Source organism: Pinus tabuliformis, chromosome 5_2 (genome assembly GCF_031772625.1).
Source record: "Pinus tabuliformis cultivar Carrire ecotype Pingquan chromosome 5_2, CPIR1, whole genome shotgun sequence".
In the NCBI taxonomy this organism is placed as follows: Eukaryota; Viridiplantae; Streptophyta; class Pinopsida; order Pinales; family Pinaceae; genus Pinus; species Pinus tabuliformis.
This window is the reverse complement of record NC_142306.1, coordinates 641,865,854-641,880,958: the sequence shown is the minus strand read 5'-3', so window position 1 is coordinate 641,880,958 and position 15,105 is coordinate 641,865,854. Positions and strand designations below refer to the sequence as shown.

The following is a 15,105-nucleotide window of genomic DNA, read 5'->3' as shown; positions in this document are numbered from 1 at the left end:
TTTAATTTTTAATTATACATATGAATGACATTAAATATTTTAATGTATAAATGATTATGTTATGTCTCAGCATGTTCATTATTCTCCTTAAACGGCCACATTTTCCAGGCAACCATTGGGTGAATGGGCTTAAAATCTCACCGACTGCATGTCTGAACAGAAAAGGAAAAATTTCGTGGTTGAACAAACAACAACATCATGGGATGAGTTGTTGGTTACGCATCCCTTTCTTTTAATCATCTCATTTCTATATATTTATATTCAACTAAAAGAAAATTCAACTATTAATTTGTAAAATCAACCGTGGATTTGTCAACCAATGTCATTTTACTTCTAGAAGTAATATACTCTGCATATTTATTTATAGAAGTTAATACACTATTTTATTTTTAGAAGCATGATGTGGTGGTTGGGGCGGTTGGTTTTCGCACTCCAGTCATGTTCGATTCCTGCGGGAGCTGCGGGCTGCAGCACATTTGATTCGTTGATGACCTACTCGCTATGGCGATATTTGTTTGGCTATGACGTAATTTGCTCGCTTCGGCTATTTGTAAAATCTGCTTGCTTCGGCGATATATGATATATGTTGATTCTTCAGAAGGGATGCTTCTCTTCCCCACGGAAAAATGTATTTTTATATTAATTAAAATGTATAAAAACAATTATACATTTGTATTTTAAAATTTGTGGAAAAAAAATATAATTTAATATTATTTGAATTATAAATTAATATCATCTTAATTTTATTGAAATCTAAATTAGTGATAGTTAAAATAAGTAAATTGTGTTGATTTATTTGAAAAAAATAAAATATAACTTAATATTATTAAATAAAAAATAACTTAATATTATTTTAATTATAAATTAATAATATTTTAATTTTATTGAGATTTATATGGGTGTTATTTTAATAATAATAATAAGTATAAATTAATACATTTAAATTTACATATATATTAAGAAAATGAAAACAATATGGATTTGTATTTTGAAATTTAGATTATTATTATTGGAAGAAAAAGGGATAATTATGAATTAATATATTTTTTTTAAATGTATGGTGATGGTTTTTAAAAAGAAATAAAATTGTGGAGTAATATCATTTTACTATTTTTAGGATTTATGTTGGTGGTGTTTGAATAAAGAATGAAAATTTTGAATCAATATTATTTTATTATTTTTGAGGATTTATGTGAGTAGTGTTTGAAGAAAAATTTGACAAATGTGGACCAAATATCATTTTGCTACTTTTTGAGATTTATGTTGGTGGTATTTTAATACCATTTTTATCTTTTTAGGATATAGGTAGGTAGTGTTTAAAAAAGAATGAGTTATGGACTTTATTATGTTTTGGAATTTATGTTCTTGGTGCTTGGAAAAAGAATGATAGTTGTGGGCCAATGTCATTTTACTATTTTTTGTGATTTATGTTGGTGGTGTTTTAGAAAGAATGACAATGGTAAATCAATACCATCTTCATCTTTTTCAAAAGCTTTATATATATGATATTTGAAAAAATAATGACAAAAATATTTCAATATTACTTTACTATTTGTTTAAGAATTAAGTTGGCCTGTTTGAAGAAAATGTGACCATTAACATCAATTTATTATATTGACCAATAATACTATGTTAATAAATGATATAACAACAATAATACATTATAATAATAATTATTTTTGAGGATTTATATTGGTAGTGTTTGAAGAAAAAAATTGAGAAATGTGGACCAAATATCATTTTTCTATTTTTTGGGATTTATAGTGGTGGTGTTGAAAAAATAATAACAATTATGAGGCAATACATTTTTTTTATAGAAATTATGTAGGTAGTGTTTGTAAAAAGAATAACAATTATTGACATTACTATGTTTTGGAACATATGTTCTTGGGGTTTGAAGAAAGAATGATAGTTATGGAATAATACCATTTTACTTTTATTTATGATTTATGTTGGTGGTGTTTTAAGAAAAAAGAACAAGGACAAATCAATGTCATCTTTATCTTTTTCAAAAATTATATTTATATGATATTTGAAAAATAATGACAACTATATATAAATACTACTTTACTTTTTTACTAAAAAATAAAAATTATGATAATAACATCAATTTATTATATTAATAAATAATATTATGTCAATAAATGATATAACAACAATAACTATCGTGATGATGAACCATAGAAAATAGTTCGAAATGTTGATTCCAAAAACATGAATACCCATGTATCATAAAAACCTCAAATCAATCATTCTATATATTAATTGTTAAATATTTTATACAAATACACATCTTCACTTCCCAACAATGAGGTAAATGAAAATGACCATAAAACTTAAAATCAAAAAAAAATATATCTCATCCTAACACTAAGTCCTTCCAATAAAACTAAATCAAACCTGTCAACTATTAGCATTTCTTGCCCCTCATGAGGATACATTGATCTAGATTTGTATAGGTTCTAAGGGCCTTTGGTGTACATGTGAATAATTAGTCTTGGAAAGTGTATGCTTTCTATGCTAGTGTATCCATAAAATATATTTTCAATCGTTGATGGTATGATTAGAGAACCAACCATGACCAACACGGGAGAGGAATCGAACCCATGACATGGGCTCATGCTTCCAATCATTGGGCCCCTAATTTCTACATGGATTCTTTTTCAGTGGTCAACAACCCCAATTCTTCATCTAAATCGACTTGGGTTCCGGTCAGCTCTTTGGCACGGGTGGCCTCCAAGGCCCAATCTGTATGCAAAATCACGAACATGATGGACAACGCACAGGCAACTTGGGCCGCCACAAGGCCATAACAGAGCCCCACGAAACCCCACCCGAAAGTGAAAGCAGACAGCAACGCTACGGGCGTGCCCACGAAATAGAAGGACCAGAGATTAACCCCCGCACCGGTGGCCGGCCGTGCGCTTCCCCGGAGGACTCCGCACCCGGTCGTCTGAGGGCAATTGCCGAGCTCGCAGAGTCCTATGATGGGCAACACCGCGGCCGTCAGGGACAGAACCCCCTCGTCGTCCGTGAATACCCGCCCCCACAGATGTCGTAGCGTGGTCGTCCATGTGAGGCTCCCAAAAGCGATGAAAATTGCGCAGGCGAGGGCTACGAGCGTGGCGTTGCGAGCTCGGGCGGTGCGCCCAGCCCCGAGCTCGTGGCCCACCCGCGTGGATACGGAGGAGCTCAGCGCCATCGGCACCGTGTACATGAGCGACGTGGTCTGAATGACGATGGCGGCGGTGGCCACTGTAATCCTTGGCTCCGGGAGGTATCCCGCTAGCATCGTCATTATCTCATACCACCACCATTCCAGGCACACCGCCAGGCAGCTGGGGAGCGCCAGGCGGAGCAACGGCCACCACTCGCGCAGGCACTCCGTGGACCACCCGGACCACGTCTTCCCGTAGGCACCGCTGCGCAGCAGGTAGGCTGTAAGCAAGAACACCATGTTGAAATTCGTCCACCAAGTTGCGATGGCCACGCCGGGCACTCCCCACCCCAGGACGAACACCAGCACCAGGCTCAGCGGCACATGAAGCGCCACCGCGGCGAATGAGCACCACATCATCGGCGTTGTCAGGCCCTGGGAACGCATGTAGACGCGCAACGGTTGCAGAATGCTGTTGGCCACGAGGTCCGGCAGAGCGTAGGCGCAGTACACGCTAGCCACCTCCGTTATGTCCGGGTCCTGCCCCAGCCGTAGCATGATCCATTTCAGGTTCACCCACAGGACTCCGATCGGCACGCAAGCAGAGAGAAGCATCAGCATCGTGCGCTGCAGCGCCAGACCCAGCAACGACCAATTCCGGGACCCGAACGCCTGCCCACACACCGGTTCCATTCCCGACGCCAACCCGGACAGCACTGAGTACCCCGTTATATTCGTGAACCCGATAGCCAGCGCCCCGCCTGCCAGCTCCAGGCTCCCTAGCCTACCCATGCAGAGCACCGATACCATTGCTCTGGCATACACTACCACGTTCACCACGGTCACTGGCAACGCGATCCCGCATAGCTCCTTCAATTCCTGCACAATCTGCACACCACATCCATTCAAATCACTCTCCAAAAAACAAAATCGCACCCTTCGGCTTACAAAACCAAATTTTTAACAATTTCTATAAGGATTTTGATTGGAGATTTCCGAATATTTCACTCAGGTTTATCAAATTTTTCAAATATTTGATTGTAGATTTTCGAATATTTGATCCATATTTCACTCAGGTTTATCAAATTTTTCAAATATTTGATTGTAGATTTTCGAATATTTGATCCATATAAACCAGAGGTTAGACAAATTGTTTAACTTCACTCATATCCATGAAATTTTTTAAAATATCTCACTATTGAACAAAAACAAAAAACACAAAGCTTTGACCGAAAATACCCTAAAGAGCATGAACCATTTTACCAGAAATGCCATAACAAACATGAACTCAAATACAACCATATTAATAATCCTTCCCTAACAAGAATTTTACCAGAAATGCTATAACAAAGATGAACTCAAATACAACTATATTATTGGTCCTTTAGCCTATATAGATCTCAAGTTCATGAAATGAAAAGCATGCATTGGCTTAGACAAAATTATATATATACCCTCAGATCCAAGTATACATTTTTCTAAACTGCTGCCAAGAAAGACCGATCGAGTTGAACCCCACACGAAGCTTAATAGTTATAATTGGATCAAAACCAGAAATACCATAACAAACATGAACTCAACTATAAACATATTAATGGTCCTATAGCCTATATATCTCAAAGTTAAGTAAATGGAAAAACATGCATTGCCTTAGAAAATCAATTTTATCTATAATCAAATCCAAAAGCTATGAACACAGTCCAAAAACAATTTGAATATGATAATTTCTTCTCAACTACTGCACAGAATAAAACCAGAAATACCATAACAAAGTCAATGATAAACCTATTAATTCTCTTGTTAAAAAATTCATTACTAAGTTTGATACTTCTCATGTTTATGAATCTCAACTTTTTTCTACTCACTAAATTCCTCTAAACCTGATAATTTCTTCTCAACTACTGCACAGAATAAAACCAAAATCAGAAATACCAAACAAAGTCAATGATAAACCTATTAATTTTCTTATTAAAAAATCCATTACTAAGTTTCATACTTCTGATATTTATGAATCTCATTTTTTTTTTCTTCTCAATAAATTCCTCTAAACATAATAAACCAAATAACAAAATGATATTCTCTCCTAACTATTATTCGTCCATGGAAAGACAGAGAACCATAAAAGTCACAAAACATATGAATGATCCTATAAAAAAAACCCATTATCTATTTGAATATCTCTAATGTCTAATTGTTGGAATTGTTTTTAACATAATTATCCTTAAAGATTTCAAATAAATTCTCATGGATATGTCAGTATAAAAAGAAACAACAACAACAAAAAAACACATGAGATTACAAGCAATTTTTGTTAGTCTGCTGGCAAAAAAACAACACATGAGATTACAAGCAATTTTTGTTAGTCTGCTGGCTATGGATGCAGAATCAGTGCTTGTATTTATGAATACATTTTAGATGGGCTAAAAGAAAGAAAGGGAGTGCAATAATATACTTCGGAGGGCGTGATAGGGAGATTGGTGAGGCGCTGATCCGTTTCTTCCGGCGTCTTCTCTGGCTGAATCTCCATTGCTGCTGCAACCATTATAGTTAACAGGATTCGATGGCAGTCAGAGTCACAATATCTATATGTTGAATAGTTTATTCACACAGCAAACCCAATTCCCGCAATTCTGTGCGGAATCTGGGGGAATAAATAGGGAGAGAAAAAGGTCCGACCGGGACTGATATCACACTCATCGTCATTGGCTTTCTTGTGGTCATGATTACAGGGTCTGTTGAGATTTTTTGCCGACTGAATTTTTGGGTAATGGGTGGCAACCGATTCACAAATCACAACAAAATTTCTATGAGGATAATGACAGCGGAAGGAAAGTCAATCGTCCGACTTTGAATCCCGGGTGGCATCGGGCACTACCGGGCGGGGCGAGGCGAACTACTGCCGGTGAAAGGGAAACTACAGTAACCACCGTCAAAATGCTGCGCTCCTACACACCCAGTGTCGGTAAAAGGATTCTAGACTCCCTGCGGTCAAAATAGGCGCCGCCAAGTGGGGCGTGTCCCGACACTTCCGTGTAGCTCGGTTACCCTTCGTGTTCCCATGGGAGTGGACGATCTCATGAAGCGGAGCCTTAAGTTCAACGGCTGTCCCTCATAAATTTTCCCTCAATCTGCACGAACTATATGGGGAACTATGCATTGTAGGCGAAGACGTGGCATTGCATTGTCAATGCCATGTCATCCATAATAGCACAGTCCCACGTGGAGCTTATCCATGTCATTCATAATAGAACGTCACGTGAAGCTTCTCTCGCATATTTAATGACAATATACCGCCAAGTAGTTGTTGGACATGTGCCATTATTGCCGTTGTATTGTTGTTATAAGAATGGCATCTCTTTTTAATAATTCTATGTTAAATGGTTGGAGTTAGTATCTAGAGCCTAAAATTAGATCTTACATTGGGTGTAGTTAGTATCCAGAGCGTATAGAGTTTATAAGATAATATTAATATGAGTTTGTGATGGTTATGGAGTTTATAATTTAATATGAGTATGAATTTGTAAGATAAAGGTTCAAAATATATGTCAAGCAAGATATTCAGGGTGGTTAGGAGGGTTTAATGATATTTTTTCAACTCGGGTTCCAATTTCATGATGCGACTATATTGTAAATCTCTGATGTATGTATCGTTCCATAAGGTAGGCTTTTTCTAGGATTTCGCACCCCTTTAAAAAAAGGTTCAAAACATATGGAAATATTTTTATTAATGATTATTTCAAAGTTGATATAAAGGGGATGCTTATTCCTGAGGTTTTAAGGTGTTAATATTAATCAAATAACATTTACAAATTTTATTTTTTTTTGTTTTGATCCAAGACATTTAGGAGGGAGAACATGTTAATTATTTGGCACATTTAAAATTTGTATTGACATGTATTTTATATTGTGTTTAAGAATTTGAGAGTTTGAAAAAGATATTAGAGGGCTCCTTGTTCTACAAACAAGGTGCTTCATACGCCAATTTGATGTCTAGCTTAGTAACACATGTTAATCATTATGCCCATTTAAAATTTGTATTGACGTGTCTTATATTGTGTTTAAGAATTTGAGAGTTTGAAAAGAATATTAGAGGGCTCCACCAATTTGATGTCTAGCTCAGTTATAACCTTAAAAGTAAATTATTAATATTATTATTGTTGTTAATGTAAAATAAAATCTAATGTCTATATGAGAATAAATTAAGATGGTAATGCTTATTCAATTTGTAAGTCAGTCTTAAATTACCATAATGGACATCAAAGTTGTACTTGTACGATATGTTATACAAAATGGTACAAAGGAACTTGCATTGTGTAATTTGAGATATTAAGACATTGCACAACCTTAACACTTGTCAAAAACACATTATATATCATTAACTAGCATTAAATTTAGGTTGTGACATATTAAGATAACCATTATTGTCACATAAGTAACAATCACAAGTTAAATACAGTCCATAAAGCATTACAATCCAATGACCTTAATAATATTAGTATTGAAGTGGAGAGGGTGTATTGTTCTCATAACTTCTTATGGAAGTATTTGACATGATTGTTAATCACACACAACATGCTTTTATGGAGGTGATTAAATACATAATTATATTATTTAAAATAAAATGTATTTGATAAATCCTCATAGTGAGGTTGATATACAATTTATAACACATTCAACTACTATAAATAAATAATTTACAATATCGATTCATCTTATTCTTGAATTTATAACGTATTGAGAATGATCAAATCCTTTGAGGTGCAAATCTTTCATCAAATTTTGCATTTAAAAAAAGGTTGACATCTCAAGGTATTTGAGCCAAGATTAAGTTTTGCTAGATAAATCCAAAATTAAGATGTAGTTATGTTATGTTATTTTATTATAATAATCTTATTTTCTAATTTATTATTTATTATGGTTGGTTAATCTTTTATTTTTTATTTTTACCATATTAAATTGATTGGGTACAAACAATAAAGAAAAACAACAAAGAAAAGTACCAATCACTTCCTCAAATATCTTGAAGCTTTATTATTATTACTACTTTATTAGGTTCCCCTTCTAAATTTGAGGAATCTTACGTCATGTCCCATCTTCCCTATTTTATGGTGATTGACTAATGAATGAGAAAAGTTTCCCCACGAGGTATAATACTGATAGTGGCTTCACCATTACATGTAGTTAATGGAAGGGGTTGAGCCTTTGGTTGTTGCATTCCAATAAAATGGTTAACTCTACATAAATAAATATCTATACATATATAGTAAAAACATAATAATGTGTTTATGAAACCATAAAAGTAAAAATACACAAATAATTATTATTAATAATTAAAGTCACAATTCCAATGAATAAAATGAAAACCAAATAATCTAACCGGTAATAACATTGTCATAAATTTTTATATTAAAAGTTAAAATTATGCTACCACAAGAAGTAAACTAGTACTATCTAAAAACTAAAAGTCACTACCAACTAACTTAAACATACTAAGAATTAGAACTAACAAGTTGACACTCAAAACCAATAAATTGGCAACTTAGATTTGGAACCAACAACTTAACAAGTTGGCACTCAAAACCAATAACTTGGAAACTTGGATTTGGAACCAACAACTTGGCAACTTATGTTTGAAAGAATTAACCCAAAAAAAATCCATTAGAAAAAGAAACTTCACTGCTATTACCTCAACATGTATCCACTTAAGCAAAAATCACAAATTGTCAAAGTTGCAAATCATGTCATGTATCCACTTAAGAAAAAATCACAAATTGTCAAAGTTGCAAATCATGTCATGAGTGAGGAGGAGGTCCACACTAATGAGCTTTTCTTGGTGCTAACGAGTGTTTCTATGAAGAAGGGTAACATTGCACTTCACTAGAACTCTTAATAACAACTCTAAGTTTGCTCATCTGACACTTTATTCACTTAAACTCCTCGTAACAACCCTAGGGTTGCTGAGTGGACAAATTATGACAAATTAATCATTAGGTTAGTTCTCACCCGTTCAACTCGACAAAGACACGTAAAGCATAATATGACCTTCAACTTTTTCCATTTGAAAACCAAATTTGGTAAGCTCATGCATTACATCACCCCCGTCGCCCTCTCTCAAACGAGGTAAAAGTTGATGGCAACTGAGGTTGTTGTAGTACTTAGCGGATGGTAAGTCTTCTAATGTTAATAGTCAATTAGAGGCATTTAATGGCCCCCCCTTTTGCGTACATTTAGTTACCATGTCCTTCATTCTTTGACCATTTCAAACTTAACAAGGTGGGTTTGGTTTGTGTGAGTCATATTCGCCACCAAACTTTTCCAAAAGAGGGTCTATGGTCATCATGGGATGGTGGTTTGGTTAGCCAACGAGAAATAGATGTAAAATCGACATGAAGGGAACAAGTTCCACAATACAACGGGCATTCAAGCATTTGTGGGAATCGCACTTTCAACCAGTTTGAATGTTGCTATCTCAACATTCCACCAAAAGGTGCCTAAGTAGTATATACAAAACCCATGACAGAAGTTAGAAATGTGTCAAATTGTGGCTACAAACACTTTTTCTTAATTAAGAACTCTTGTTTTAGGAGCTCTCAATGGTGAATAACTACTTAACACTTAACTATTTTTCTAAGAAGGAGACATGCTACGTATAAGGTATAAGTGAAGTGAAATTATACCATATTCTTTTCATTGACTAAGTCTTTCAACATTTAATTCAATTCAAAGTTAATATATTTTTCAAAATAATAATGGTTATCCCTTGCTAATATGTATTTTTCAAAATAATAATGGTTATCCTTGGTTAATATGTATTTTTCAAAATAATAATGGTTATTTTTGGCTAATATGTATAAGTGTTCATGTGTAATTAAAATATTACTAAGAAGTTTATTTCACATTTTATTTCACATTTGTTGCTTTGCTTGCATGGAGGTATTGAGAACAAAGAAAATAGCTTTCTTGTTGATCTTTTAAAAGTTTTAATATCAAGTGGAGTATTAAGAAAAATGCTCTTTCTTTATAATTAAAAAAAAAAAACTTAAAATAATCATTGTCCCTCACCCAACTTTATATTGATGTTAGATAAGGGTGTATCACATTCTTTTATATGAATAAAGTTTCTTTAACCCAAACTCTTAAGGTCAATCTGATGTGGGCCAAACAAAAATAAAATTCTTTCATGTTGGGCATGGTTTTTATTATCAACAACTTATGGATTTCCCTTAACTCGCTCCTTGTTTCATAAGAAATTGGATTTCTTTTGGGGTTGGGGAGGGTGGTAGGTGGGGAGCAAGGCGGGGACAATAATATTGAGTTGTTCTTCATCTATATGCATGTGGAATTTTTACCTTGAAGTTTGGTCCCTTGAAGGTTAGAACGTAATTAGTTGCAAATGGTTCTAGTCCCTAAATGATGTTAGATTTTTTATGAAGTTGTGGCAACCTTACTTTAATCTAGATAGAAATTGTAACAATTATTTTATATGGGTCAAACTACCTAATCTCTCTTTGGAATATTAGATCTTATGATATTAATTTCTATTGATAATTCATTGGGTACATCATCTCCTTGGCTTCCAAAACTAGCCATTATATTTTTATTACCAATGTTTGGATAGTATTTATGCAAATTTAAGAAAATGTCCTCCTAACCACATTACACTACAACGAGTTAGCAAAAATTGATCCCAACTTCTAGAGTATGAATACATTTCCTTATACTATAGAGTTTGCCTTGAACATGGCCATATAGTGGCCTCTTTCCTAAAAGCAAAGTCATCTCCAATTTAGATAGATAAAACTTGAAAGCCCTCTTTATGAGAAAACTAAAACTTGAATGACCATAAATGCATCTAATAATTACTTCCCAAAACTCAATAATGTCTTCTTTAATAATTACCATTAGTTCCTAAGAATCATAGAAAATCCATTTTAAATGCTATATCTTAAAAGGTAATTATTTTTCCATTGATTAATAATTTGTGGAAGAAAATATATGAATCAACTTCTTCAATATTATTGTCTTCAAAGCAGACAAAGAAGCAACTAATAATGATAAATATACCAATAATCAATCATTAAATGTTGATTTGATTATAATTCATAAATTAAGTTAAAAAATAAAAATAAACAAATATAATAAATTAATTAAATTACATAATATCAGATATAATAAACTACTTAAAATTAATATAAAAAAAATTAAAAAAGAAAAAAGAAAATATAAACTCATTAAACTTTTTAAAATAAAATCTATATAAAGTTAATTGAAAATGTATATTTTATATATGTCCACAAAGTCTTGGATAAAGAGTGATTGGTTGCTTGATGTAAAGTTATTGGTTCAATACCCCAACCGAATTGGAGTGATATATTGGAAAAACTTATTTTATAAAACTCATAAACATGATAAAAATTTGTAAAACAATTTTACTATATATATGTAAAACAATGTTATCATAGTTCTACTATCATTTTTTCCACATGATTGATGTTATATAAATATATCATTTTTTCCAAATGATTAATGTTATATAAATGTTTACCATAGTTCTACTTCTACTTTTATTGGTCTCACATGATTGTTACAATGTTATATAAAAGTTTGATATTGGGTGGAAGCCTCCTGCTTCTAGTAGAAAAGATATCTTTTAGAATTTGGATCTAAGTTGAACGAAATTAATATTATAGAGAATATGTTTCAAAGTATATTATTAAGGGTGAATAGAATTAATATTATAGAATTTTTTTAAGTATATTATTAAAATTATTTTGAAAGTTAAAAAAAATATTTATTACTGTAAAATTTAAATTATAATTTTATAAAATATTTTTATTATCTATATATATATATATCTATCTATATATATATATATATATATATATATATATATATATATATATATATATATATATATATATATATATATATAAAAGAGATGGAAAAGAGGAAAAATAAATAAATTTATAATTTATTAAAATATGTTTTTTTTAATATTTAATTTGGTTTAAGATAACATATTTTGGAAAAAAATTGAAAAATAAATAAATATATAAATTAAAGATAAAAAACTAATACAAATAATTGAAATAATAATAATGTAAAATAATATTTAAAAGAAAAAATTAACATACAAATGAAAATTAAGAATCGAATTAATAAAGTAAATTGAGATAAAATTAAAGAAAAGAATGTCATAACCGATTTTAAAGAGAAATATGAATATTGAGATTAAAAGATTTAGTATTAAATTAACAAAAAGCCTTAGGGGAATTAAACAAAAAAAAACAAGAAATGATTACAATTAGCAAAAAATAAAAATGATTAATTAGGATTAAAAATTTGGAAAAGAATTAAATAATGGAAAATGTTAAAAGAATTTGATTAATTAAACGAAGAAAAATACATATAAATTGCTAAGTAATAAATCACAAAATTAAAAAGAAAAGAAATTATACATAATAGTAATTAAAAAAAGGATTAATTGTAAGGACAAAAGGGAAAGGATAAAAAAGGAAATTGTTAGTGACAATTGACTAAAAAATAAAGAATTTACATAAATCCACCACATTTGAAAAGGAAAGATATAGATAAGAGGGAGATTAAAAGGGAAAAGGGTTTAGAAAAAGTTAAAAGAAAAGAAAGAATAATGATTAAGAGGAAGTTGAAGAACTTGGCAAAGACATAGTAGGAAAGAGACAACACCTGTTAATAATCATATAAAGAAAAAGAAATCAACCAACAGAAAGAAAAATGGAGATGTGCAAAATAATAGAAAATAAAAGGAGAAATGTGTAAGGACATGAATAAAATAGTAGGAAAGAGACAACACCTATTAGTAATCATATAAAGAAAAAGAAATCAACCAATAGAAAGAAAAATGGAGATGTACAAAATAATAGAAAATAAAAGGAGAAATGTGTAAGGAAATGAATAAAGGACATGAATAATGCACAAATGTCAAAACGGAAAAAAAATGTGTCCATGAGTGAGAGAGTAAAGAGGAAAAAAAAAATTAAGAAAATGTTAAAGAAAATAATATAATAATAACTAAGAACAATTATATGCATTAATAAATTTTAAAGAGAAGTAGAAAAAAATGTAAAAAAGAAATCAAATGAAATCTGAATACACATTATGTATCTTTTTTCTTCATTATTTGTTAACTTTTATGCAATTTTTTTTGTTTTTCCTTTATTTATTTATTTATTTATTATCTTTTTTCTTTAAGAATTAAGATTTCTATTGGTAATTGAAGTTTACATAAGACATTTTTTTTTTTTTTTTTCAATAGTTTGTAATTTACCATTGACAATGTAGAAATTTGTCCAAACTTAAAATTAAAGTGTCCAAAAAGATAATAACAATATACATAAAAATATTGGAAATGTCTGAAGGCTTTAGAAGAGCCTATTATGACATGTTGCTTAAATAATCTATAAATGTTGACTCTAATTTTCGCACATGGCTAAAAAAAAAGACAAGACTACCAAAAGAAAGCCATAGCAAATTAAGTAGAATGGGAGGTATCAACTTCAATTCAACTAGGAGCCTCACCTCTAGGGTGATGAGGATTTGTAATAGGGTTGATGACTTCCTTGATATGCATTAGATACTCATTCATCTCCTTGAGATGTAGCACAATGCCATCCAATACCATAAGAATCTCTTCTTTTGCTTCATTCATGTCCAACAAATACCCTACCCCAAAAATCATTCATGTGCCAATACAGGTCAATGGTTTAAGGATATTGGTTTTGTTTTCCATTAGTGTGGCCAACATCCAGTACCTATGCATGCATAAATTTCGCCACCACTAAATATGAGAGACATTGACACTCCCCCTTTATTTTAGTGTCCACCTCGTCAATTTGAGCTGTAATCTATAGAGGGATATGCTCTTTGTAGAGCCTAGCCGAGGTCTTTGCACACAAATGAGGCTACATCCTACCTTGTGAGTCCCTGCCTCCACTTTCATGGCAACAACGAACTCTCTCATGAACCATCGCAGGATGCACAAAGTTTAAAGATAATCCTAGGTCCAGACTACCAGGGAAGAAGAGGCCAAGATTGAGAAATGAGTTCAAAGGGACAACAAAGACAACGAAGACAAGAACCCATCGAGAAAAAACAACTAGGGATGAAAGAAACTTACTCACAAATATATCAAACTACAGATGAAGCAACACAAAGATTGAGATAAGTAATTGCAGGAAATGAACAATAATGGCCAAAGCAATGTCATAAAATCAGGAGCATATTGGTGATTGTATTGTAGAATCCCTAGTCCATCAATAGTTGAAGCTACGATGGTTTGGGTTGCAGTGTTAAGCATGTGTTATTTTCACCATTATACGGTACATGTATGCGTGAAGACGTGCCCACCAAAAACAATGAAATCACACACCTAAAAGTGATGTCATAAGAAGACTTGAAAGGTAGGAGGGTGACATGTTAGGCCCTCTCCATGGGGGAGGTGGAGGTATCTTCACCTTCCATGCCACTCCTAACATCTCTTCTCGCAGGATGCAAGGGTATGCAACTATTATTCTTTTAGGGTATTTTTTAAGGATTCAAATATTATGCCTATATATAGGTGACTATTTTGTTTTGAAAAGTCATACACATAGAATGTAGGGGAATATTCAATAACAAACATCTAATTTACTATTATAATTGGTAAACTTATGGTGAATATAATCCCTTTAATCATATATATGTAAAATATAGTCAATTTTTTAACCAAATGGACAAATATTGTTTTTTGAGAAAATGTCCAAAAATTAGCCAAATAGTCAAATTTCACCCCTAAAATTTTCATGCATTCTTTTAATTATAATTGTCATTCTTAATTCTTTCAACAATTAATTATTAATTTATGAAAGGAGAAAACATTTTACATAATAGAATTTAAATCAAGGTGAAAAATGATGATAACTTTCATCTTG

General features: G+C 32.1%; 1 protein-coding gene across 1 annotated transcript; it reads right to left on the bottom strand.

Annotated features, from left to right (window-relative positions):
• Positions 1-2,225: 2,225 nt before the first annotated feature.
• LOC149160679 (protein DETOXIFICATION 54-like) lies at positions 2,226-5,903 on the bottom strand. The gene is made up of 2 exons (XM_089435393.1): positions 5,610-5,903; positions 2,226-4,045 (listed from the first exon to the last, which is right to left on the bottom strand). The coding sequence occupies exons 1-2, from the start codon at positions 5,697-5,699 to the stop codon at positions 2,648-2,650; spliced, it is 1,488 nt and encodes a 495-aa protein (XP_089291519.1). The 5' UTR covers positions 5,700-5,903; the 3' UTR covers positions 2,226-2,647.
• Between the last annotated feature and the right edge of the window lie 9,202 nt (positions 5,904-15,105).

What these genes read in the sequence shown, in the direction of transcription:
- LOC149160679 (XM_089435393.1), bottom strand. Translation starts at nt 5,699, where the DNA reads ATGGTTGCAGCAGCAATGGAGATTCAGCCAGAGAAGACGCCGGAAGAA. An exon ending in TCCCTATCACGCCCTCCGAA is followed by an intron (nt 4,046 to 5,609) that starts GTATATTATTGC and finishes TGTGGTGTGCAG; the next exon opens with ATTGTGCAGGAATTGAAGGA.